The 26,929-nt window shown below is 41.4% G+C and overlaps 1 protein-coding gene across 1 annotated transcript in view; it reads left to right on the forward strand.

Annotated features, from left to right (window-relative positions):
- SPAG17 (sperm associated antigen 17) overlaps nt 1-26,929 on the forward strand; it is a 229,749-nt gene that overhangs the window by 78,564 nt on the left and 124,256 nt on the right. Inside the window, 10 exon segments of the mRNA XM_021089972.1 lie at nt 1,545-1,739; nt 3,449-3,630; nt 8,778-8,939; nt 10,159-10,258; nt 10,551-10,663; nt 15,576-15,713; nt 16,257-16,370; nt 16,984-17,134; nt 20,937-21,164; nt 21,254-21,472. Coding sequence (XP_020945631.1) covers nt 1,545-1,739; nt 3,449-3,630; nt 8,778-8,939; nt 10,159-10,258; nt 10,551-10,663; nt 15,576-15,713; nt 16,257-16,370; nt 16,984-17,134; nt 20,937-21,164; nt 21,254-21,472 — 1,602 coding nt within the window.

Raw genomic sequence — 26,929 nt, forward strand, 5'->3', positions numbered from 1 at the left:
ATCAAGCCAGTTACGTTGTGACTCACGCAGAGCGCATAGCTTCCTGCCTCAACTTCTCCCACTGTCTGTCCTAGACGGAGCAACCAGAACTTTCTTTCATTTAGTTAGCGATGTAAAAATTGTTTGACTTGAGCAGCTATGAGTAATTCGTTGCCACCTTCCTGTGAACCCAAGTGGAGCTGCTGCTATTTCCATCCTGTGTAGATGACATGGCAGGTCCTCACATCCTTTACCAATTTGACGCCTCTGATACAGTTCTGCCTTTTTGTTTCAGCTGCACCTGTGGCACATGCATGTTCCCAGGCCAGGGATCAAACCTGTGCCACAGCAGTGACCCGAGACACAGCAGTGACAAAGCCCAATCGGATCCCTAACCCACTGAGCCACCAAGGAAGTCCGATATATCTCTGCTTTAAATCCACTAGACTTAGAGGCAACTATTCCACGGGCCATATCAACACTGATTTGTTTCAGTAATTGAAGGAAAATCACTACTTGAAAATTAAAAGTCTTGGAGTTCCTATCATGGCTCAGTGGTTAATGAATCCGACTAGGAACCATGAGGTTGAGGGTTCGATCCCTGGCCTTGCTCAGTGGGTTAGGGATCCAGCATTGCCATGAGCTGTGGTGTCAGTTGCAGACGTGGCTCGGATCCTGCATTGCTGTGGCTCTGGTGTAGGCTGGTGGCTAAGCTCTAATTAGACCCCTAGCCTGGGAACCTCCATACGCCACGGGTGCAGCCCTAGAAAAGACCAAAAAAAAAAAAAAAGAAAATTAAAAGTCTGTTGTACAGTTTTAAAATTAATCTCAATGGACCATTATAAGAGGTAATATTTTCACACACTATCTCATACTGATATTAGAGTACATCAATTATTCTCACCTCCCAGAATCTCACATTCTAGGGTAAACTCATGTTTTAAACTCTATTAAAACTGTGTAGCCAGGACAAAATAGAGGAGAAAAATTTTAGGAAATACACAATATGTTTTTAAATGGAAAGCAATAAATATATAGTTGCTACATAACCCATGTTCAGCATTCACACCTATTGACATACATATACAGAATGATTTGCTAGGGTGTATGGTCATATTCAATATTTCCCGCTCCTGTAAACACCTCTGCTTATAAAATACCACAAAGCTGCAGCTACTCGTAATTCAGGAGTAAAGCCAGATGTTGCTCAGAAGAGATTAGAACCAAGAAAAATTACAGCCTAAACTTTTTTTTTTTTCCTCTTCACAAAAACCCAAGCACACATTTTCCATGACGACAGGCCCAATGTATGTCTGTCCTCCTATTACGCCTCTGTCTCATTTGCAAACGTGATTTAATATTTTGTAAAATGGTCACAGCCTTCTTCCTGGAAGGGCCATAATGAAAACCAGTCAACATGACTGCATTCCAGCCAACTGGACGGCTTTTGGCAAGCCAGAGGGATTGTGAACGCATGCATAATGTATAGAAGCCATTGAACTGGCGGAGTGCAACCTGTTCTCTTTTAAAACGACGGCCACTCTTCTCGCTGGTATTTTGAACAGACGATGAGCCGGACGACGGTGCCCAGCATTACATTATAGCTGTGGGCTTCAGCGATCCTCAGCTCTTGGCGATTATGACTGAGCTTGGCATTCCCATAAGCAGCGTGATTAAAATATCGTCAGAGAATTATGAACCTCTGCAGACACACCTGGCCGCCGTTAGCCAGCAGCAGGAAAGTTTTCTTCAGCCAGAAGGTATGCAGCCCGCTCCACAACGTACTGAATGCTTCCATATGACCCCCTGCCCTTAAAGGACAAATACGATTTTCTGTCCAAAACATAGTTGTACAACACATGCATTAGTAAATCCTTGCGCAACTTTGATTTGCTCTTTGTGCTGCTTGCTCTAGCCAGGTGGTGTACGTTTTGCAAATTCACCTTGTACCCTGTGATTATACCCCTGTGTAGCCACAGAGAACATAGACTTGGTTATCCAACTGCATTGCTCAGGGATATTTGATCTATAACGTTTACCCTAAGCATGAGCTAGGACTGTAGATGATCTGTTCTGCCAGAAGCCACAGTCACCACGTGGCCCGAGGGAGGTCATAGCCTTGGGTTCTTGCTCTGCCTTGCGACTGGCTTATTGTGATAGATCTGAGGCGCTTATCTTCCAGGCCTTAGACCAGGAAGCTGTGGGATGAAGTTCCAACCACCTACTGCCAGTGAGCCCTTTGGAGCCTCAGGGGCTTCATCTAAGGGAATTACAATAGATCCCCACGTTGGATGGGCACGAAACCCTACTGTGTACTCTAGGTAGTAGAATTAGGATTCGTTGTACGCCTGCGTGACCTGGAAGTCCAAGCTCTTTTTGCCACATGCTATTGTTTTGTCTTTATTTATTAATGCTATCCTTTGCCCAGTGCTTTGTAACTTGTACAACCACGTCCCAATTTCTGTAACACAACATTGTAAAAATTTCTTCTCCAAGTTAGAAATGGATGGCCCCTGGTAATCATAATAGCTGCCATTTATTGGGCACAGGCCTTGAGATTAGGCTCAGCGCTAAGGGCTTTAAGTGTGTTGATTCATGCAGTTTCCATGACAACCCTCGGACATATGTTTTATTATTTCCATTTTACCAAAAAGGACTCCCAATCTAGAGGCAGCTATTAAGTAAAAGAAAGAGTTGAGATTCAACCCCAGCTACTCCTGACTATCTCAAGGGATAGTTGTAACACTAAATAACTATTATTGAAGCCAATGAGAAAATGCTGCATAAGTTCCATAGTCTCTCTCTCTTAAAAAATAAAAAAAATTAAAAAATTAATATATAAAAATACAACCATAGAAAAATAAACTTTGCAGTAGAATAATGAAATCTTAAAAGTAGAACCTATTTGGCCAAAACCAAAATATGTCAGACAAAATTTCAAGTATAACTTTTTGGAAAACTCTTGTTATTTTGCAGTCAGAGCTCAAATGCCCAGAGAAGCCAGTAGCTATTTCAACGTGACCAAAATTTAACTGAAGCGTCAGTTGTCGGTCCCGTTAGGTTTTGGCCATGTAGGAAGGAGAACTGGATCAACTGCTTTTCTAACCAGCTGTACAGCAAACACTAAAATAATAATAAAAAAAATGTTTGTCGGAAAAACTGCTCCTCTCTCGAGGCAGTCTAAGAATGAGGGAAGCTTCTGAAATGTGGGCCCTTATCAGAATCTTTCTGGGCCTCCAGTATAAAATGAAAGGGTGGGAAAAGCTCATATTAAATATCAGTTTCAGATGTAAAATCCTCTGATTTCATAAATAGTCCAGGTCCAAACATGTCTCAAAATGGCATTTCTTTCTTTGCATTTTCTGGTACTGTGCAAACATCTTGCAATGCCTATGACTCACCTTATCCACCTAAAGTGGGATGAAATTCAACACTGTCATTTTGTAGTATAAATATGTTGCTCTTATAGATATAGAAGCTGACAAATTGAAGAAAGAGGATGGCATAAAAGAACTTGAAATTTTCTGGAAGTACTTGGAACCCATCCTGAATAATGACAAACCTGAAACAAATCTCTTTGATGTTGCTCGGCTTGAATACATGGTCAAGGCTGATGACTTCCCATCTGACTGGTCAGACAGCAAGATGCTGGTTAGTACATGCATTAATGAGAGGGAGTGGTTTGACTATGTGACACTGTGATTCCATTTACCCATCCATTCACTCCCAGATGTTTATTCATCACTGACTATAGAGAAGGCTTTGTGCCCGGCGCCTTCACCTTCAGGGTCATTATTGAATGTCCAATAATGGTTATGACCTGGTTCTTCAGCTTTTTCTGTAGGAATTAATAACAACAAATAAGATATAGATGAAGATGAAGGATGGTAATTATTTTATTTGGTGCCATGTCACATTGCTTTACACCTTAACAATGTTCTAAGTAGTAGAGTCCCAATATGTATTAATTGTAAAAATAGTAAATTTCACAGTTTGTTGAATTACATTGTCTTTCTCTTTTTTTATATATCTATTCAAAACATTGCTCTTCTAGGCCCTTGCTTTTATTGCCAAAGTCATACTTTTAGTATATTTGCCAAACAAGGTCTATCTTAATGTATTGACTTGACCCCAGCCCAACAATTAGCAGGCATTTCCCGAGAGAATTAATTGGCCCCTGCTACTGAGGTGTTTGCAGAGAGGCAAGACCAAAACCATGGAACAGAGCAGCAGTGTTCAAAGCGCCATCCAGCTATGTGCTCTGTGTGTGAAACACTCCAAGTTGCCTATTCATTCAGAAAAATAAAAAATGAGATTCTTTGAAAAGTAGCAAATGCTAGCTATATGAGGGTGTTTTTTGAAAAGAATATTGGAGTTCCCATTGTGGCTCAGTGGAAATGAATCTGACTAGCATCCATGAGGAGGCAGGTTTGATCCCTTGCCTCACTCAGTGGTTAAGGATCCAGCATTGCCGTGGTATAGGTCACAGGTGTGGCTTAGATCTGGCATTGTATCTGGCTGTGGTGTAGGCTGGCAGCTACAGCTCTGATTTGACCCCTAGCCTGGGAACGTCCATATGGCACGGGTGTAGCCCTAAAAAGACAAAAAATATATATATTGAGCAACTACTTATCACAGATGTTGAGGAAGATATCCACGCATTCCTGTTTTTTAAAAAAGAGACCTCTCAGGTTTCTATCTGATTCACTCTCAACAAACAGGGGCCCAGAAGTGTTGAATCCCTGCAGGGCAATATGTATCAGCTTCCAAAGAAATTGAACTGAAGCAGAGTCCTGAAGAGGGACCATATGAAATATGCACTGAAGGGAGCTGGAAAAAGCAGGGTGGAGGAGGAGGACGGGTGTCTGGATAGTGGCTGGGGTAGCTGCCAGCAGACAAACAAACAACAACCCCCAAACCTGGCTGTCTAAGACGAGAAGAGTGAGATCAAAGCCTGCAACAGTTTCTGAGCCAAAAGGTAGGGTGCCAAGGACTGGGGCATGGATGCTTCTCCCTATGAGAGCCCCTGATTCTGTTCCCTTGAGATGCATGTGCACTTGGTGAAGTAAGTGAAAACACTGGAAGGTCGCCGAGATCTGAACCTTGAAGGATGGACAGGGTTTGCATAAGAAGCAATGGATTGATCAGTTTGAGTTATACAGCTGTCAACATAAGGCAGAGGTGTCACATATAGCAATAGAACACTTGAGTCTGACACCTCGCCAATGGTGAGCATAAATATTTAGCCTCAGCTTCTACGTGGAAAACAAAGCTGAATGTAGAAAAGCTTGGCGGAAGGCAGAGCTTGATGTAGACGAAACTGAATGCTGAGACTCCCTTTGCTTTGCCTCCTCCTGCACCTTCATCTGATCTCTTCCTCCTTCCTGCTTTGCCTCTCACTCCCCAGCTTCCTAATCCTGAACTCATAAAAGAGTCCATCTGTCCTCTGCTGCTTCATATTAGGTTGGGCCCTGTTTCCTTATCGCAGAGATACGGGCATTCCACGTCGTGTCGAACTTTGAATATTGCACTCTGTTTTATTGGAATCCTAGATTGGGCCCGCCAATGTGACGTATGTTTGGGAAGGAGGCTGTATCCCTGGGATCTTGAAACCCCATCTCAAAGGCAGCTTTCTACCCTTTCTCTACAAGAGACCAGCTCTTCTCTCAAGAACATAAAAACCTGCATCTAACAAAAACCCACGTCCACCAATTAACGTTTTGTGGGGACCATCCTCCTCTCATTTGGGCCAAGTTCTGGCCACAAACCTTGTCAAGAACTTAGTTCAACAGACCATAGGAGATCCCAGCCATGCTGATCCTGAATCATAATTCAGAGGTGGCAATTCTAAGAGTCTTCTAAGGCAGCCTCAAAGCCAGAACCTTCTGCTCCTGCTCTAGCTGGGGCTCCTTCTCTGTGTCTGATTTACTCCCCAGGCATTGGCTGAGAGGAGCGGAAATGCCTCGAGGTAGAAGACCTCAGTACACAGGTGTGAACAGCAAGGCACACAATTGTGACTCCCGAAGACCCAGCGTCATTCCCAGCATTCTGCTTCCTACTCCAGTGTTAACAATTTTCTACTCATTAGAATTTAATCACTCCATTTTTAAGGAGAGTGAATATGGCTATATTTTCTTTTTAAAAAAATAGAGCGTGAAAGAGTTTTTTATACTTTTTGTTTTAAAAAAAAATTATGGCCACGTCTGTGGCATATGGAAAGTCCCAGGTCAGGGACTGAATTCAAGCCACAGCTGCCACAACCCTGGATGCTTTGACCCACTGTGCCATGATTGGGATCGAACCTGTACCTCCACAGCGACCCCAGCCGTGACAGTCAAATTCTTTACCCAGTGCATCATGGCAGCAATTCAAGTGGAAGAGTTTAAATGGCAACAAAAGTTGAGAAATTTCATGTTGAAAAAGTATTATCAGTTTGAAATACTAGTTGTGGTAGAACATTCCTGACTTCGGAACTAGAAGATGAACGTCTAGGGTCTCTAGCTGGGCCATGAAGGCAACTGTCAGGAGTGAAAATGTCATCTGTCTAAGGAACCATTGAGGACTGTGCTGCGCAGCTGGACACACTGATTTTCTATCAGTCGCTTTGCAAGTAGTTATTGACCATCTTCTTCAAGCCAGGGCTGCAATCTGGGTCTGATGACAGGAGCCTTGTAGAGTCTAGGCATGCCTCTGTGAGGTATGGTTTGTGAGTGAGCAACCCTGCACAGAGGATGAGGAGGCAAGAAAGCCTTGAAAGCAGTTTAGTCATAGAGTGAGGTTCCAGAAGAGGCCATTGGATATAATACTGAAGAACAAATTTATTTTATTTTATTTTATTTTATTTTATTTTATCTTTTTGCTTTTTAGGGCCACATTTCCCCCCCTCCCATGGCATATCGAGGTTTCCAGGCTGGGGGTCAATCGGAGCTGTAGCCGCTGGCCTATGCCACAGCCACAGCAATGTCAGGTCCAAGCCGCTTCTGCAACCTACACAACTCATGACAATTCTGGATCCTTACCCACTGAGCGAGGCCAGGGATTGAACCTGCATCCTCATGGATGCCAGTCAGATTTGTTTCTGCTGAGCCACAATGGGAACTGCAACACATTCATTTTAAACTTGGGATCACAGGAGTTCCTGTGATGGCACAGTGGATTATGAATCTGACTCAGTGGCTCGGGCAGCTGCAGAGGTGTAGGTTGGATCCCTGGCCCTTCATACTGGGTTAAAGGATCAGACATTGCCACAGCTATGGCGTAGGTCACAGCTGCAGCTCAGATTGAATCCCTGGCCCAGGAACTTCCATATGCTGTGAGTGAAGCCATGAAAAAAGTTAAATTAAAATAAACTTAGGATCACCTAAGAAATATGGAAGAAATAAGCCTATTTCCAGTACAAGTAGACTACATGGTATAGATACAAGATAACCTACTCTCATCTCTATCTGTAAGTTGATAATGGCCTCTTATCCAAGCCGGGAGCCAGCCAGCTCATCTTCTTCCTCCCTGGAAGAAGGAAAGCATTAGTACCTTTGGCTGCAAACAAGCAGCCTGCATTTCCTCTGAGCCCAGGTAATGAAAGCTTCACATCAAATAAATGCCCATCAAGAAGTGCTAACTGCTCGTGGACATCTGCAACATCTCAAGTTAAGACCTTGCTTGCTGAAATAATTTTCTGGCTTTTAGCAAGCAATTTGCTGTTTGATTTAAAAATAAATTAACCAGTTAAGCTAAGGGATAATTGGGCAGAAGTTTTTAGTAGATATCTTATAAACGCAAACAAACAAAAACGTGTTTACATGCCAGAAGCTGGGCAAAGCATATCAAGTTGAAGCTTAACTGAAGAATTCTCAGGCTTAGAGCGGATACGTGAAGCCCAGACTGGCGGCTGTGCTGTGAGGATGGGCAAGGCGGGGTCCTTCCCTGGACTCTCGCCAGACTGTGATCTCCTGGCCACACCAGGAGCTTTCTCACACTGCCTTACAGCTTCAACTCGGACATAGGATGAGCCGACTTAATCCTTCTCTGCTTTCAAGCAGACACACCTAGGGATAACAGTGCTTTTCCACTTCTGGAAAGGAAACCCCAGGTAATAGAGGTATTGGATCAGCGTGCCAGATCATTAAACTCGTGGGTATTATAGCAGTACAAATCTATCAGGATGTCTTAGAGTTTCTTCCCTAAAGGAGGCACAGGTGAAAAGAAAGGAGGCAGGGAGGGAAGGAAGAAATCCTAATTACATGCTGCAGCGTACCTGAGTGGTGATTGCCATTGTGATTTTTTTTTTTAATTTGGCTGTGGCATGCAGTGGTTTGAGGTGGGATCCGGGGCCACAGCAGTGAAGGCCCTGAGTCCTAATCACTAGACCACCAGGGAACTCCCTCCACTTGCACTTCTTGTGTCACCAAGTAAGAGATCCCCCACAGCTTGTCTGGGGCTGAGGATATGGAAACTGCCTATCACGTTGCTTTAGCAATGGAGAAGCCTCAAAAATTGACTACACTGCTGAAAGTAATGAATGGGGCTCTTTTCACTTCAATGAAGCCCTAATTAGGCTCTTACACTATTAGGCAGCCCTCGGTCCCTCCAAAGGGAACAGTCTGCGTCGTGATGAGCAAGAAGGGCTGGGAGGATTCTGCAAATGAAGACTTGATTACCATGGCTGGGATTCAGCGATTTGGGGAGGTGCTTCTCCATAAAAAAAGTGATGGGTTTGGCTATACGGGAGATACAAACCAAACATCTGATCCCAACACCATGAAACGATTAACTAATGTCATTAATTCTCTCACCTGTAGCTGGAATTGGGCACCGAAATTTTTGAAAATATTGCCTGTTTGATGTACGACACCCTGGATTGGAAAAGGCAGCACCAGCACTATTTGGAAAGCATGCGGCTTATTCATGTCCCACAGGTGGTTAGTGAGAAACCTGTCTTAGCAGCTATGTCAATTTCTGAGGTAGGCACATGCTTGAATGTCTTAGTGGGCTGAACAAGCCACTGAACCTTAATTTTCACATTTGTAAAACATGAAGAAAAAAAAATCACATAAATACTGGTAGCAAGAGAACACTGCCAGCTGGGATTTAATGGATGAGGGTGGGATCAGGGAAAGGCCCCCAGCACAGCATTAAAGACCATCCATGTGGTGGGGGCTTTATGAAGCTCCCCAACTGTCTGCACGCAGAGATGATGCTAGGACCCACATTTCAGTCGTGGTGCAATAAAATAACATCTGGAACGAGGAGGGATATTAATAACTGATCACCATGTTTATTTAGCACCTACCGTGTGCTGGCTCTGTCCCAGGTGCTGGCACTGTCCCAGGTGCTAGCACTGTCCCAGGTGCTAGCAATACAACCAGGAACAAGACCCAGCCCCCGTCTGCCTCATTGAGGTCAGCCTTTAAAGGGGATGGCGCTCAAGGCAGAGGCGGTTTCAACCTCGAGTGGTGAGTGCTGTGAGACGAGTCAGCTGAGATCGCAGGAGAAGCGAGAAGCATGGCAGCTAACCTGATCCTGGGAGGAGAAGGGTGGAGAGATGGGCATCAGAAAGACCTTACCAGGAAGGATAAGTGAGGTGGTGGAGGCTGAGGGTGAACTGCCCGGGTGAAACCTGACCTGGGACAGCGACAGAGTCATATTCTTAAGAAAGGGGCAAAGATACACAAAGATGTGATGGCCAAAGAAAAGAAGTATTATGGCCAGAACCACACCACGGGGATGGGGCTGTGCTCCCAGGCCATTCCTGCAAAAGGGAGAGCGGCAATAGGGGCTGGAAAGGCGGCAGCCAGAATGTTCTTTGGTGCTAAGCTCAAGAGTTTGGGTTTTATCCTGAAGGCAATGGGGAACCATTGAAGGATTCCAAGAGGGAGAATGGCATGACTCTAAATAACCCCAGGGAGATTTGGGGGGTTTTTTGCCCCATTATTCCTTCCATTTCCTGGAAGTTGTTGAATGGCCTCTACTAGGAAAAGCTGAAAAATGCCCCTTCCCATTAACTTCTTTCTGTTCTCAGACAAAACCCATTGATTTATCCTAATATTAGCAAATGATTTTGTGGTATGAACACAATCATACAATCTCAGAATCCCGTCAGAGTCCATCATGCCAGCATTGGAGGAAAGCTTCTCTCAGCTGGATATTTCAGTTGTTTCTTTTAAACTCTTCTCCTTTCAGCCTCTACAAACTGTTGCTACTATCCCTGGAAAGAAGAAAACACAGCAATATGAAGAGCTGCAAGCTCCAGGCCCAGCACCACCACCACCACCACCACCAGGCATGTATAAAACCTGTTGCTGGAAGATCCATGCCAGGAGCTGGTCCTTTAAGGAATGATGGCCCTTGATGTTGCTTTCATTTCTCTCTCCACCTACAGAGCCTACATTTTTCAGGGCATGATCATAGTTGGAATATGCTGGTGAATTCATTTTTTATTTAAAGATCAATGGTTTTCTAAAAAATAAACAATAAATTTTAATTCTTTTTCAAAAAAAATCACTTGGTGGATATGATTTTGATAAAGGAAACAGAACACGTGGTTGAACGATGATACTTTGTATCTTTTACAGTGGCTTCCATCATCACAAATGAAGTAGACATGAGATATTACAACGATCTGCTGAATCCAATTCCAGAAGAATTCATTTCTGTGCCCTTGATACTGCACTGTATGCTGGAACAGGTGGGTGGACACTTGCTGAAGCTTTCTTCGCAGGTGGGCAAACCTCGAATCAATCACGTCATCTCCCTTTGCTTCCCTTTTTTTTTTTTTTTTTTGTTTGCAGGGAACTATATCTAATCACTTGTGATAGACATGATGGAAGATAATATGAGAAAAAGAATGTGTATATATATGTATGACTGGGTCACTTTGCTGTACAGCAGAAATTGACAGATCATTGTAAATCAACTATATTTTAATTTAAAAATTTTTAAAAACCTATTTTGAAATTATGCTCATAATACCTGAATGCATCCTCCCGTACAAAGATTAGAACATTTTGGATAGGGAGTTCCCACTGTGGCTCAGTGGAAATAAACACAGCTAGTATCCATGAGGATGCAGTTTTGATCCCTCGCCCCCCTCAGTGGGTTTAAGGATCCCGCATTGCTGTGAGCTGTAGTGTAGGTCACAGATGTGGCTTGCCTGTGGCTGTGGCATAGGCTGGCACTGTAGCTCCAATCTGACCCGTAGCCTGGAAACTTCCATATGTTGCAGGTGTCGCCCCCCAAAAATAAAATAAAATAAAAATAATTTTAAAAAAGAGCATTTTGAATAAAGCTAAAATTTGCCTTATCAGCTTCAATCCTCTTTCTTTTGCTGTTCTCTAGAATGATTTATATAACATTTGCTGGAGTTTTGGTAGGCATATCCATTAAAACCCTCTGGTGGTGTTTTAATGGAAGAGAAAGAGGAGTTAGGTGAATGGGGTGATTAATGGTCTTCAACTGCATTTAAAATTTCTTCTATACATTTGATCAGATTTTCCCACTTCTGAGGCCAGTTTTTTAATCATTCTTTTTTTTTTTTTTTTTTTGTCTTTTTAGGGCCGCATCAGTGGCACATGTAGGTTCCCAGACTAGGGGTCCAATCAGAGCTGTAGTTGCTAGCCTACACCAGAGCCTCAGCAATGTGGGATCTGAGTCACATCTGTGACCTACACCACAGCTCACAGCAATGCTGGATCCTTAACCCACTGAGCGAGGCCAGGGATTGAACCCTCGTCCTCATGGATGCTTGTCAGGTTTGTTAACTGCTGAGCCACAATGGGAACTCTGATTATTCATATTTTTAAAATGTCCATTTTATTTTATGAGATATCAATATCATAAAAGTTCTTTTTTTTTTTTTTTGTCTTTTTATCCTTTCTAGGGCCACACCTGTGGCATATAGAGGTTCCCAGTCTAGGGGTCCAATCAGAGCTGTAGCCGCCAGCCTACACCAGAGCCACAGCAATGCGGGATCCAAGCCGCGTCTGCAACCTGCACCACAGCTCACGGCAGCACTGGATCCTTAACCCACTGAGCAAGGGCAGGGATCGAACCCACATCTTCATGGATACTAGAAGGGTTCTTAATCACTGAGCCACAGTGGGAACTCCTGGTACCCTCTTTTCTTGATCACAGTTGTCAATGGTATATCAATTGTTGGCCTTTTCAAAGATCAGAATTTTGTTTCATTGATTCATTTTTACTTTTTATGTTAGTAATTTTTTCATTTATGTTTATTATTTGCTTCCTTCTACTTTCTTTGGGTTTATTTCCTATTTTACTTTAATTGGATTGTTTGTTTTCGGTCTCTTCACTGTACTTAAGGCTGCGCATTTTCTTTTGAGTATTTCTTTGGCCACGTCACAATGCTTTCAATGTATTCAGTTCTAAATCTTTCATTTTAATTTCCACTGTTTCTTGTCCGTTTCTAATGTTATGCATCGTGGTCACCATACATGATGGTCTGCATGTTAAAAACGTTTTATAACTTAGCGAACTTCCTGTGTGACCTGGTGCACGTTGTCAATGTTTTTGAGTGTTGTATATACATTTGGAAAGAGTTTACTACTAATCGACTCATTTAATCCTGAGAACAACTCTATGGGGCAGGAATTATTTTTATTCCCCACTTGACAGATAAGGAAATTGGAGCATGAAAAGGTTAAGTAACTGGTCCAAGTAGAAACGGTCAGAAACGACTTTTGAACCTCATCAGTCTACGTGGCCAAGGGTATTGATAGCGTTGCTGTGTGTGGTCTTCCTGCTAATGTTGCTTATGAGAAGTCTGATGTCAATCTGACGCTTTTTCCTTTGTACGTAATCTGTTTTTTCTTTTGGGAAGTCTTTAGAGTTTTATCTTTATAGTTGATAATGCAAGGCTATCTATAGATCTGTCTTTGTTTTATCATTGTCTTTATGATCTAAAGGATTATAATGTGGTTTGGGATCACATTCTGAGGAAAATCAAAATTACCTTGTGCTGGTGCATAATAAAGACCCTAAAAATATGGTTCTGGGCTGTTCCTGTCCTCTCATCTCCTGCCCCCAACCACACACTGTCTCTCTCTCTTACTATTGGTCATCTACACAGATCTTCTGGTTTTTCCTCACATACCCTAATTCCACCTTGTTTGTTCCTCCAACTTCTCTCCTTAGAAAGTTTTGCTCCCCCATGTCTGCCTGCTGGATACTCCTTGTCTTTCAGTCCCCAGGGGAAGTGGCGTTCCTGAGATAGGCTTTCTCCGAGCATCTGATCTAAAGAAAGCCCACAACCCAGAGCATTCCTCTACTGCTGCACCTCCTTTCATTTTCTTATCAACAACTGCTCTTTTAAAAATATTTACTTGCTTTATGTCTCACCTTCTTCCCACGAGAATAGAAGTTCCATGCAAGCAGGGACCTAATCTAGTCTTATTTATCACTCTCTGCACACAACAAGCACACCTAACCCATAGTAGACACTATGTATTTTCTCACTTAAATTACATCTTCAAATATTATTTCTATTGATTTATCCTAATTATTATGAGATGAATGTTGGAATTTTTGACTTTTTCCTCCATGTGTTTTAAATTTTCTTGCAGTTTTTTTTCCATTGGAGAATTCCAGGTTAAATTTCCAACTAATTCATTCTCCAGTGGAGTCCAGTCTGTTATTGATGTTTTGTTTCAACATTAATGTTTTTAATTTATAAGTTCTCCAAGTCCTTTTTATAACTGCCTATTGTTGTTCTTATTTCATGTGTGTAACACACTGCTTTACCTTGATGAATATTAAAACATTAGGCTCTGTCATCAGTGTTACCTCCAGTATACATTTTTATGTTTGTTGGCTGCTTTAGTTTTCTAATCAATTAGGCAAACACTCATAATTGCTTGCTTTTTTTTTTCCTTTTTGTCTTTTTAGGGCCACACCCACAGCATGTGGGGATTCCCAGGCTAGGGGTCAAGTCGGAGCTACAGCTGCCAGCCACAGCCACAGCCACACCAACTCAGGATCCGAGCTTTGTCTGTGACCTACACCACAGCTCAGAGCAACACCAGATCCCTAACCCACTGAGCAAGGCCAGGGATAAACCCATGACCTCATGGATACTAGTCAGGTTCATTAACCACTGAGCCACAATGGGAACTCCCATATTTGCTTTTAATTACCCCATGAGGCCTTTGAAAGATTAATAGTTTTATTATATCAATTAACCTGTAAGAATTCAACAGTGCTGTTGGGCTTACAGTATCATCATTTTATTTATCTTAATCTTCCTTGTTTTACTCAACTCCACTCAAAGCAACAAACATTTATTAACCATCTACTATTTTTTAGGTACCAAAGGGGACAGTTGGTAAGCTCAGTGCCTGACACACTGAAGGCTTCAATAATAGATACTGAATGAATAAATGCTGAATAAATGCTTGATGATGAAGGAATGAAAAATTGAAATATAAGGGAAATTGGGTGAGATTTTATAAAAGGAGGTATTCAAGTTTAACATTTCAGAGATGGAGCATTCTGCGTGGTCTCTTGGAGTGGGTCCAAGAGGTGGTAGGAAGATAGAAGTGGAGACAGGAGTGACTCTTGAAAAAGAAAAATGTTGACAATCAGCAAAGAGTATAAGACTATTTTGTTATTGTTCCCAAGAAGGAGCATGCCTCTCAGGGGACACTTGACAATGTCCAGGGATATTTTTGGTTGCCACAGTTGGAGGGGTACAATTGGCATCAGATGAGCAGAGGCCAGGGATGCTGCTAAGCATTCTCAAGTGCACAAGATAGCCCCCAGGACAAAAATCATCTGGTCTAAAGGTCCTAAGTTTCAAGATTGAGAAATCCCATAGACAGATGTGAAGTCAAAGAGGGTGATTTTACTATTAAAGGTGAAGAGGAAAATGATAAAATTAGGTGCCTGTCGATTATATTTGAACTTCCTTTGTCAACCATGTAAAATTAAACAAGGCAGTTAATCTTTCTAGACCTCTCTCTCCGTATAAAAGGGAATATTACCCTTTACTGATTTCACAACCTGTAACATTTCTATCTTGAGAACTTGACCTGAACCCTAGTTCCTCCCCACTAAGTAGCCTTGGACTTGAGCCAGTCACCTAATTTCACTCATCCTGGTTCCATTTCTGAAAAATGGGAAGTGCTGTCTACTCAGCAATATTGCTGCAAGTCTAAATGAGGTAATGTATGCGAGGATGCCCCACACAGTGTGTGGCAGTGGTAGGTACTCAATAAATATTTACCGAATCTGAAGATGTGAGAGTACAGCTTTGGGTGCTTTAGGAGAAAGTAAAATCATTAAGAAATACTATATTCATAGTTATCTGGCTTCTATATTCATAGTTATCTGGTATTTTCTTGTTTACCATTTGCATTTGTGTTATTCTAATATATGTATTAAAAATGATACATACGTTAATGCATGGATTAAAAAGCATTTCCCTTTTATTTTGTTAGTCTCTTATAGTTACACTGCCACTTTGTAAAATCACTATACTTCATTGACAGAAACTCCCTTGTATTTATGAAAAGCAGTGAAAATACATGAATGTGAGGGAGGAGCTGACCATGACACCAATTCCTTCCAACTCTATACATCAACAGGTTGTGGCAAGTGAAGAAGACCTCGTCCCACCCAGTCTGGTGGAGCCGCCTCCCAGAGCAGATGGGCTGGACCACAGACTCGCAGCTCACATTGTGTCCATCCTGCCCTCTCTCTGTCTGACAGAGAGGGAGAAAAAGGTCAGAGGGCGTGAGAAATCCCCAAAGCAAAGCATGCGTGCTTCGGAAAAGTATGGATTCTTTCTAATTTCTTTCTTTCTTTCTTTTCTTTCTTTCTTTTCTTTCTTTCTTTCTTTCTTCTTTCTTTCTTTCTTTCTTTCTTTCTTTCTTTTTCTTTCTTTCTTTCTTTTCTTTCTTCTTTCTTTCTTTCTTTCTTTCTTTCTTTCTTTCTTCTTCCTTCCATTTCCTTCCTTCCTTCCTTCCTTCCTTCCTTGTTTGTTTGCCTTTTCTATGGCTGCACCTGTGGCACATTGAGGTTCCCAGGCTAGGGGTCCCATTGGAGCTGTAGCTGCCGGCCTACACCAGAGCCACAGCCACATGGGATCCGAGCCACGTCTGCAACCTACACCACAGCTCATGGCAATGCTGGATCCTTAACCCACTGAGCAAGGCCAGGGATGGAACCCGCAACCTCATGGTTCCTAGTCAGATTAGTTAACCACTGTGCCATGATGGGAATGCCTGGATTCTCTCTTTAAATCAATATAATTTTCACTTGAATAGAATCTCCATGAAATATTCTTATCTGAAGAAGAAAATGAAAGCAAACCAGTGCCCAAAGGCCCTCTCCTACTGAACTATCACGATGCCCACGCCCATAAGAAGTACGTGCTAAAGGTAATTAACCAAGGTCAACCTGCAGCTAAATGGATCCAAGAAAGCTCATTGGTAATGATTCCATTGAAGGAATCTTAATTAGATAGCTATACTGGTACTAATTAAAAATAATGTACAAAGTGGGTACCTGCTTGCAAAGGGGGAATCTCAGGAAACAGAAGTGGATCAGGGAGAAATTACATCCTCAAAGAAAACTGTCCTAAGTATAGTGGTCCGATTAACTATTAAAATGATTGTGACTACACCAAATTTGCATTAAAATCGAATGGTTCTTTGCTTTATATATCTGCTAATATGGGGGGAGGGGAACAAACTAGTGGAGGCCAGAAAAAGATCTCCGAAGGGAGAGCGGAATATATTTGAGATTTTGGCAGTTTGTCACTGTGAATGAGGAATCCATCATTTCTGTGTACCAGGAACCTCTGGCAAAGTGAGAACTAGCTTTTTTTTGGACTGTCAGCAAAGTACTAACAGTTTGTCTTCCCCAATTACCCTTGATTTCCCCTGTTCGAAAATAATGAGAGCAAAGGTATCATGTTTTGCCTTCTCCATATGCATAAGGCACTTGACAGCTTACTTTAACGTCTTCCGTCATGTTCCTCTTTTTCATCAGGACCTAAAGAATTTTGATCCAGTTCAAATTGAGCAGGAGATGCAGTCCAAGTTGCCACTGTGGGAATTCCTTGAATTCCCCCTCCCCCCGCCACGGAACAGTACGAAACGTCTAGCTACAATTCATGAGCTCATGCACTTTTGTACAAGTGGTGAGTACAGTGCTGTGTCATAGCTTCAACTCATTCATTTATGGTCACATTGTCTCTAATGATTACACCCCTACCTGCGAAAAAGTGTTTTGATTATTGAAACACCTTTCAGAGGCTGAGGTGGGTATTTTGATTGACTGCAATTTTCTTATCTTGAATAATGTCATTAGCAGTAGTATGATAGCTATGACATAGAACATCCTTTAATCTGACGCCCTGGATTTTCTTTCCACCATGTTTCCACAATAAGAATAATCCCCTTCTTTCTTCCTCCTCTCTAATTGCCAACCACACCCCCCCTCACTGACATCTTTGGAGGTGAATGGTAGTCGCCATCCTGGTTGAAAGAACAGCTTAAAACAAGTCCTATTTCCACTTGAGGCAACATGCAGATTGATTCCTGCTTATAAGAAGAAGTATGAGATTACCTAGACATCTTTTTTTTTTTTCTTTTTAGGGCCACACTTGCAGCATCTGGAAGTTCCCAGGCTAGGGCTCGAATTGGAGCTGTAGCTGCCCGCCTTCACCATAGCCACAGCAACTTGGGATCTGAGCCACATCTGCAACCTACACCACATCTCACAGCAACACCAGATCCTTAACCCACTGAGTAAGGCCAGGAATCGAACCTGCATCCTCATGGATACTAGTCGGGTTCGTAACCCACTGAGCCACAGTGGCAACTCCCTTCCTAGACCTCTTGATTTGACCTAGAAAAGAGAAAAGCATGTGCAGATTCTCCCTTCTCCTTTCACCTCTATGCTAAGCAAATTATGAAATATTTTTACCTTGGTTTCTTTTTTCCTTTTTTTAGTAAGCCATGAATACAAAACATGAAAATTTTGAATGTGACCATGCCATCTTCCCCTGCAAATGTGGGGTATAGCCTCATGGGCCTGGGGATGTCCTATCTGTTGTTTGCATAATCACCCCCTTCCTGATGTCAGGAGAGCATCTGGCCTTCACCTCTGACCTGCCACACTCCTCTTCTCCTTCTGCCTCGTGTTGGGAGTTCATTCTCTCTCCACCTCAGTCAGTTCTACACACAGCACAGGATTCTTTCTTGTTTTTTACATGAGCAAGCACATTTATTGAATCATTTTTTTTTTTGCAGTAGCAAAATACTGGAAACAAATTGAATGTCTATCAAAAGCTGTCATTGAAATATCACACATCTATGTGATATAATATCTTGTAACTTAACAACACTGAGGCGTATTGATATCATGATATGGAACCGGCTCTGAGATAATTAAACTAAAAACTACAAAAGGAAACAATGGATAAGAAGGGCATGATTATTATGCAAACATTTTCTTTTGTCTTTTATGGGGAAATATGTACATATATTCTTTTTAATACAATTTCTAAAGGTTATACTCCATTTTCAGTGATTGCAAAATTTGGGTTATATTCCCCCATGTTGTACGGTCACAGGATTCTTGATTTTGTGGCCACCACTGAAACACCCCACATATCCTGTTCTCGTGACCCACCCTGAGCCCTTATTCTTCCACCTCTCCTTCTCTCTTTTATCTTTCTTCATGCTTAATGGGTCCAAACCAAACTCTTGATTCCCTTGAAATTCGTCCCTTCATAGTCCTCCTTTTTTTCACTAAATGGTAACTCTTTTCTACCAAAGCCTTGGATTTATGCTGGTTTCCTCTTTCTTCTGCCCCACAACCAGTCTCACCCCATCCCTCACTTCCATCCCAGCCCGGTCCACCAGCACCTCTCACTGGTACTATTTCACTAGCTTTCCAGTTAGTCTTCAGGCTTCCCCTTTTTACTTAGTCTTTTCTTCACACAGTAATGGGAATGACCCTTCTAAGATGTTAGTCAGATCATGTGTCTTCTAACGCAAAACCCTCTAGTGATTACCTGTTTCCCTCAAGGTAAAGTCTAACTGTTCTGCCACCCACTTTTCAAGTTGATCATCTGTCAAATTCTCATTGTTCCCCTGGACCCTATCTATCTGGCCTCATGTGATTCCTTGAACGAGTCAATCACACCCCTGCCTCCATCCCTCTTCTCCCAGATATTGATACAGCTCCCCTGCTTCTTTCACGTTTTTGCTCTACTTATTCAGAGGGCTTTTCCCTGGCTACCTTATGTAAAATAGAAGCGCCTCCTCAACCATTATTCCTTTTTATCCCCTCATTTGGCTTCATTCTTTTTTTTTTTTTTTGTCTTTTTGCCTTTTCTAGGGCTGTTCCTGTGGCATATGGAGGCTCCCAGGCTAGGGGTCGAATCGGAGCTGTAGCCACCTGCCTACGCCAGAGCCACTGCAACGTGGGATCCGAGCCGCGTCTGCAACCTACACTACAGCTCACGGCAACGCCAGATCCTTAACCCACTGAGCAAGGGCAGGGACCGAACCCGCAACCTCATGGTTCCTAGTCGGATTCGTTAACCACTGCACCACGACGGGAACTCCGGCTTCGTTCTTCTTATCATCTCTGACACAGTATATACTTAGCTGTTTATATTCTCTGTTTCTAACTGCTGTGATGGATACTCCATAAAAAGGGGAGTTCACTGATTTGCTTACTGCTGTGGTCCCACCTTTTATTAAAGTCACTGACAAATAGTAGATGCTCAGAAAAATATTTGTGAAATGAATGAGCAAACTTTCCTTAATTCTGTGTCTTTTACCTCTTTCCTGTCTCTCTTCTGAATTTCCCTGTGTTTTTTTTCCCCAAAAGGAAGAACCCTCCCACTGCCCAATCTCTGAGGAAGATGGAGAGAAAGTGGAAGTGACCTCTCATTCATTGATCTGTCACAATCATTTCACTTTTCCTCATTGCATTCCACGATTATTTGTTAACGCCCATCTCCCACCTGTCTGTCTTGAACTTCTAAAGTGCAAGAACCAAATCTTTCCTTTGAATCTCAGGCATCTATGACAAAGCCCAATACATAGAAAACAAAAACGAGTGAGTGAGTGAACACATGAATAAATGCTATAAAAGAATAAATACGCAAATTAATAGAGCTCCTTGGAGTTCCTGTCCTGGGCAGCGGAAGCTAATCCAACTAGGAACCACGAGGTTGCAGGTTTGATCCCTGGCCTCACTCAGTGGGTTAAGGATCTGGCACTGCTGGGAGCTGTGGTGTTGGTCGCAGACGCGGCTCGGATCCTGTGTGGCTGTGGTGTAGGCCGGCAGCTGCAGCCCCAGTTGGACCCCTATCCTGGGAACCTCCATATGTCACAAGTGCAGCCCTAAGAAAAGCCAAAAAAAAAAAAAAAAGAAAAAAGAAAAAGGCAAAAAATAGAGCTCCTTGAAGGCTGACCATCTTTGAAGTAAAATTAGGAAAAGTACCACACCCGTTCATTGGGTGGAAAGATGCCTTTTCTGAGCCTGAGTGAATAGAAAAGCCTACTGAATAGAACAGACGGTGTTAGACACAAGTGAGTAATATGATTTAAATTACAACAGCAGCAAAAGGCGTCTTTGCTTAAAAAACAGCAGCAAAAGGCGTCTTTGCTTAAAAAAACGACAAGTTTTAAACATATTCAACCAATATGATACCCTGGAAAGTCCTAAATTCATTAAGCTAAGAAGCAGTTTGTGAGCATTATCTTGATACCTTCTATCTTGATTGTATAGCTTTCTTCTTATTAGTTACCTTTGATATTTGTTGCAGAATTGAGCCCACACTTAAAGTCAGGTCAACATCCATCATGGTGTGACTCCTTTGTCATTCTCATAGACTGACCCCCCCCCTTGCCCCTCTGTCAGCCCTGTACCAAGGGGCAATAAAGAGCATTCCTAGCAGCACTGGTCCTGCTTTCTTACAGATATATTGAGCTGGCATGAAGTAGAACGAGCCTTCAAAGTATTTACTTTTGAGAGCCTGAAACTCTCTGAGGTTGATGAAGAAGGGAAACTAAAGCCTTCTAGGATGATGTATGGGACAGATTCTGAGATGTTCAACATACCGTGGGACAACCCTGCCAGATTTGCTAAACAGATAAGGCAACAACACATCATGAAGACAAACACCCAAGTGGCCAGACACCAAACAGGTACACTGCCTGCAAGGGCAAAAGGCATTCTGGTATTATATGATTGTCCATTTGTCTAGTATCTTATGGATCCTCTTTACACTGTCTAGATAGTGGAACCAAAGACAGAATTTTATTTCTGGATCAGCATTTATCAACATCTCTGCAGGCTGATGAGATCAACAAAGAACCTTCAGATCCTGGTCAGTCTGGTTCTAACTGTATGAACGGTTATGACCTGGATAATAAGCAATCCTTAGACTCTGATAATAGAGAACCTTCAGAACAGGAGAACAGCTCGAAGTTTCAGCTCCAACCTAAGCCTTTGGGTAAGTAAGTGTGTGTGTGTGTGTGTGTGTGTGTGTGTGTGTGTGTGTGTGCAGATACTGTGATCAAATTTATAAACCAAAAATAATGATTCAAGGTGCATTGTTTAAATTTAAACACCTCCTCATTTCAATTGAAAAACTGTTTAATATCTAAATTATTTGGTTAATTAAACTTTGCTACTGTTTTTTTTTTCAGTAAGTCCTCATTATTTTTATAATTTTTTTAGTTGAAGTTGAGTTGATTTACAATCAACTGGTGTATAGCAAAGTGCATATGTGTCAATATATATAGATATTTTTTTCAGATTCTTTTACATTATAGGTTATTACAAGGTAGTGAATATAGTTCCCTGTGCTGTGGAGCAGGTACTTGTTTATTTTATGTACAGTAATGTGTATTTGTTAATCTCAGACTCCTAATTTACCCCCCTTTTCCCTTTGGTAGCCATAAATTTGTTTTCTATGTCTGCGATTCCATTTTTTTTTAGTAAATAAGTTTGTGTCATGTTTTTAGAATCCACATATAAGTGATACCATATGATATTTGTCTTTGGCTTACTTCACTTAGTATGATAATCTCTAGGTCCATCTATATTGCTGCAAATGGCATTATTTCATTCTTTTTTACAGCTGAGTCATATTCAACATCTCCTTCGTATGTATACACCACATCTTCTTTATCCATTCATCTGTCATTGGGCATTTAGGTTGCTTCTGTGTCTTGGAGATTGTAAATAGTGCTGCTGTGAACATTTGGGTGCATGTGTCTTTTTGAATTATTGTTTTCTCCAGGTAGATACCCAGGAGTGGGATTGCTGGATCATATGATAGCTCTATTTTTAGTTTTTTTGTGGAATTTCTATAGTGTTTTCCATAATGGCTGAACCAATTTACATTCCTACCAGCCATTTAGGAGGGTTCCCTTTGCTCCACACCCTCTCCAGCATTTACTGTTTGCAGAGTAAGTCCTCATTATTTCAACCCCTGCTTTTCAAAGCATCATAAAGCCTCTTAGTCTACTCTCACCTTCATAAGTGTGGTACAGTGAACATAAATAAAACTTCCGTCATTAGTATTTCACAAGTTATCGTGATTATATGTGGAAGTTATTTTTCAAAAATTACCTGCAATAACATAATGAACTTCTCAGTACAGAGCTTGGTACAAAATCAATGCTCAATGAACATCAGTTCCCTTCTCTCCTCCTTAGAACTCAGGTAAATAGTCTCATTCTAGAATAAAGCATTGTAGTTCTTGTTATAGAGGTAGAGAAGCATAGAAGAATATTAGGGTGAATTTTTATTGTGCCATCTTTCAAACAACCATCAGACTAATTGCTTAAAATACAGTTCTATTCTTTTCCTGCTTATAACCTTCAGTGGCTCCCTACTACCTACAAAACAGAACCCAACTGCTTGGCCTGCTTTACATGCTTCTTCACAAGTACCAAATCACTCTTCCAAAACCTTTTCCACTTTTTGCCTTTTTCTTACTTATGTCATGCTCTAGCCCAACAGAATTAGGCCCTGTTTCCTCTAGACAACCTGTTCTTTTCAATCTCTTTGAGTTTCCCCCACAGTACCCCCCAAGCCGATGTTCTCTTCTTGATCATGATTAGGTCAGTGGCACCTTCATGAAGCTTTGTTAGATGGGTTTATCTGGAAAGCCCTCCCTTAGAATTTCCATGGTCATATTAATCTATGCTTCCTTTGGGGCATCAGGTATCATTTCCTACTAGTTATAATTATTCATTTGCATATATTAAGGCCTTCTTATACTGTTGCTTCTTAGAGGTCATAAATATATTTATCTTAAATGCATCATAAAACAAGTCAACCAATTTTCACAGATTAAAAATTATGGAGTATATTCCCAAACCACAAAGAAATTATGGAAAATATAGACGGAGTAGGAAGAACAAAAAATGCAAACTTTGGTTCTTTGAAAAGATTTCCAATTGAGAGGTTTTTTATGAAATAAAAGGCCAATCACAAAAAAAAAGAAGCACGAAGTATTAGGAATAAGACAGTATAAGTATCAGGAGGAGTTCCCGTCATGGCTCAGTGGTCGACGAATCCAACTAGGAACCATGAGGTTGCAGGTTCGATCCCTGGCCTTGCTCAGTGGGTTAAGGATCTGGTGTTTCTGTGAGCTGTGGTGTAGGTTGTCCATGCAGCTCAGATCCTGTATTGCTGTGGCTCTGGTGTAGGCCAGCAGCTACAGCTTCAATTAGACCCTAGCCTGGGAACTTCCATATGCTGCAGCAGGGCCCCTAGAAAAGGCAAAAAGACAAAAAAAAAAAAAAAAAAAAAAAAAAGAAAGAAAGAAAAGAAAAAAAGAAAAGAAACCAAAAAGCAAAATTGTATCAGAAAACAAAAAATCATCAGGAATAAAAAAAAAAAAAAAAAAAAAGGACTTCCCAGAAGTTCCTGTTGTAGCTCAGCAGATTACAAACCAACTAGTATCCATGAGGATGTAGGTTTAAATCCCTGGCCTCACTCAGTGGGTTAAGGATCTGACATTGCCGTGAGCTGCAGTATAGGTCACAGATGCAGCTCAGATGCCTTGTTGCTGTGGCATAGGCCAGCAGCTGCAGGTCCAGTTCAACTCCATGTCTGGGCTCTTCCGTATGCCACAGGTGCAGCCCTAAAAAATAAAAAAAATTAAAAAGGTGAAAAAGAAAGGACTTCCTTTTAATCCTATAGAAATTTAAAAGATAGGAAGAAGACGTAAACAAATTTTATCTAAGTCTAAAAATGAGCAAATTACTGAAAAAGTGTAACTTTCCAACATTCTGTCAAGAAAAATGGAAAACGTGAATAGGACGAGCCAAACACCAATAATCTGACTAGTGATATTAAACACCCAAAAAAGAAATAGTGCTAATCTTAACAGAAATTAATTCCAGGAAATAAAGAAGGGGTACTCTTTCCTACTCACTTTATGAAGCTACCATAAGCCTTATGATAAAACTGTCTAGGATAGTACAACAAAAGACAATTCTAAATCAAACTTAATGCCAAAGTATATGCCAAAATCCTGAATAAAACATAGGCAAACTGATATAGCAATATACAAGATGATAATAAGCAAGTAGTTTTTATAAGAAGAATTGAAGGAAAAAATAAGTTGTAAAAAAATATAATTTATCAATGCACTGAGAAAAAAATGGAATTTTTTTTTTTTTTTTTTTTTTTTTTTTGCTTTTTAGGGCCTCACTCACGGCATATGGAGGTTCCCAGGCTAGGGGTCTAATCAGAGCTGTAGCTGCCGGCCTAAGCCAGAGCCAAAGCAACTTGGGACCCGAGCTGCGTCTGCGACCTACACCTCAGCTCACGGCAACACCAGATCCTTAATCCACTGAGCGAGGCCGGGGATCGAACCCACAACCTCATGGTTCCTAATCAGAGTCGTTAACCACTGAGCTACAATGGGAACTCCAAATGTAATCTTAATAGATGCAGAAAAATCTCTTAAAATTCTGTAACAATTTATGAAAAATAATTTAGCAACCCAGCAATAGAATTTCTCTACCTCATAAAAAATTATTTTTTAGGAGTTCCCATCATGGCGCAGTGGTTAACGACTAGGAACCATGAGGTTGTGGGTTCGGTCCCTGCCCTTGCTCAGTGGGTTAACGATCCGGCGTTGCCGTGAGCTGTGGCGTAGGTTGCAGACGCGGCTCGGATCCCGCGTTGCTGTGGCTCTGGCGTAGGCCGGTGGCTACAGCTCTGATTCAACCCCTAACCTGGGAACCTCCATATGCTGCGGGAGCGGCCCAAGAAATAGCAACAACAACAACAACAAAACAACAACAAAAAAGACAAAAGACAAAAAAAAAAAAATTATTTTTTAAATTACCATAATAAACATTATATATCAAGATGAAAGTTGAAAGATTTCCCTTGACCACGAAGCTATCCACTATAAACACTCATATTCAGGATTACATTGCAGAGGCTAGCCAACTCAGTAAGGCAAGAAAAAGATACCAAAGTGTAAAGGCCGAAAAGGTAGAAATAAAACTGTTATAATTTGTAAATATTATATGTAGAAAACCCAGAATAATTTACACTGAAAAATCAGAAATAAGATGAACGTTTAATTAAAGAAGTACAAGTGTATAAGAACACACACAAGATGTCTGGAGAGCTGTGACTTTTATTATTTATTATACCAAGCATTTATTTTTTTGCCCTCCTCTGTATTATTATATATTATAATCTTTAAAACTATTAAGTCAGTTCCACAAAAGAACAGGTATAAGTCAGCATTGAAATTGTCACCTTCCCATTTTCATTTACTTAAATGAAGGTAGAAAAGGAAGTCATCTATGAAGTAGAATTAGGGAAAATCTGCTTGCCTATTAGTAGAGTAGCTAAGTAAGGGCGAGGGGGACAGAAGAGGGAAGGAGGTGACATTTATTTAATACTGCCTGCTGTATTCCAAACACTAGGCTGAGATGTTTTATATATATTAACGAATAATGTTGTATAACAGCAAGTCTGTGAGGAAGATACTATTAGCCAAATACTGAAAATAAAGACAGACTCAGAGTAGTTAAGTAACATGATCAACCACATACAAGTTGGAAGTCAGGATTCCAGCAGAGGGCTATCCCACTCCAAACCAGTGCTTCCTCCACTGTGTCTTGTGGCTTCCTTGGTTCCAGAAATTCCTTGTGATGCATCTGATGATTTAGCCATATTCATAGTCTCTTCATGCTGATACTTAGCCTGATTTTGTTGCCTGCCTGCCTGCCTGCTTTCCTTCCTTCCTTCCTTCCTTCCTTCCTTCCTTCCTTCCTATTAGAGCTGGTTCTCTATTCCTCTGTTCTAAGTACCCTTACCTATTAGCTTAGCTCACAAAAAAATTAAGCCAAGTAAGTTAACCTGATGTTATGGCATTAGCGTGTGCTCTGGCGTTATAAATGTATGACAAAGAAGTCACTTTGAGTTAATAAGAACAAGAATAAGCCAGGAGCGGTATAAAGCCTGAAGGTTTTGTTTTTTGTTTGGGGTTTTGGTTTTGTTTTGCTTTGTGTTGTTTTTGTTTTAGAGCAATCGATGTATAGTTTTCCTTAGGCAACTTTTGCCACCTGGTGGTCAAACCACATAAATTGGCATTCTGGATCCTGGTGCAAAGAAATGTTTATAGCACCTTCCTAAAATGTCAAGGCTGAAAATGCTATAATGGACAGTGTATCCTAGAAGCCCAGCAACCTTGAGAGCTGAACCTATGACCTGAAAGGGATTCTAGAGGGTGTAGGCTGGCCCACATCAAGGAACTATTTATCATATTTGGATGGGGAGGACAGCTAAGCCTTAGTACCTCACGGTGGCTCTTATACATAAGAGAATTTTGTTGTTGCTGCTGATCTTTTTTTTTTTTCCATTTTCCCCCCTTACTCCAAGTCACACTTGTAAAGCAGCCACTTTAAATCTCTTTAAACAAAGC

This window comes from Sus scrofa, chromosome 4 (assembly GCF_000003025.6).
Source record: "Sus scrofa isolate TJ Tabasco breed Duroc chromosome 4, Sscrofa11.1, whole genome shotgun sequence".
NCBI lineage: Eukaryota > Metazoa > Chordata > Mammalia > Artiodactyla > Suidae > Sus > Sus scrofa.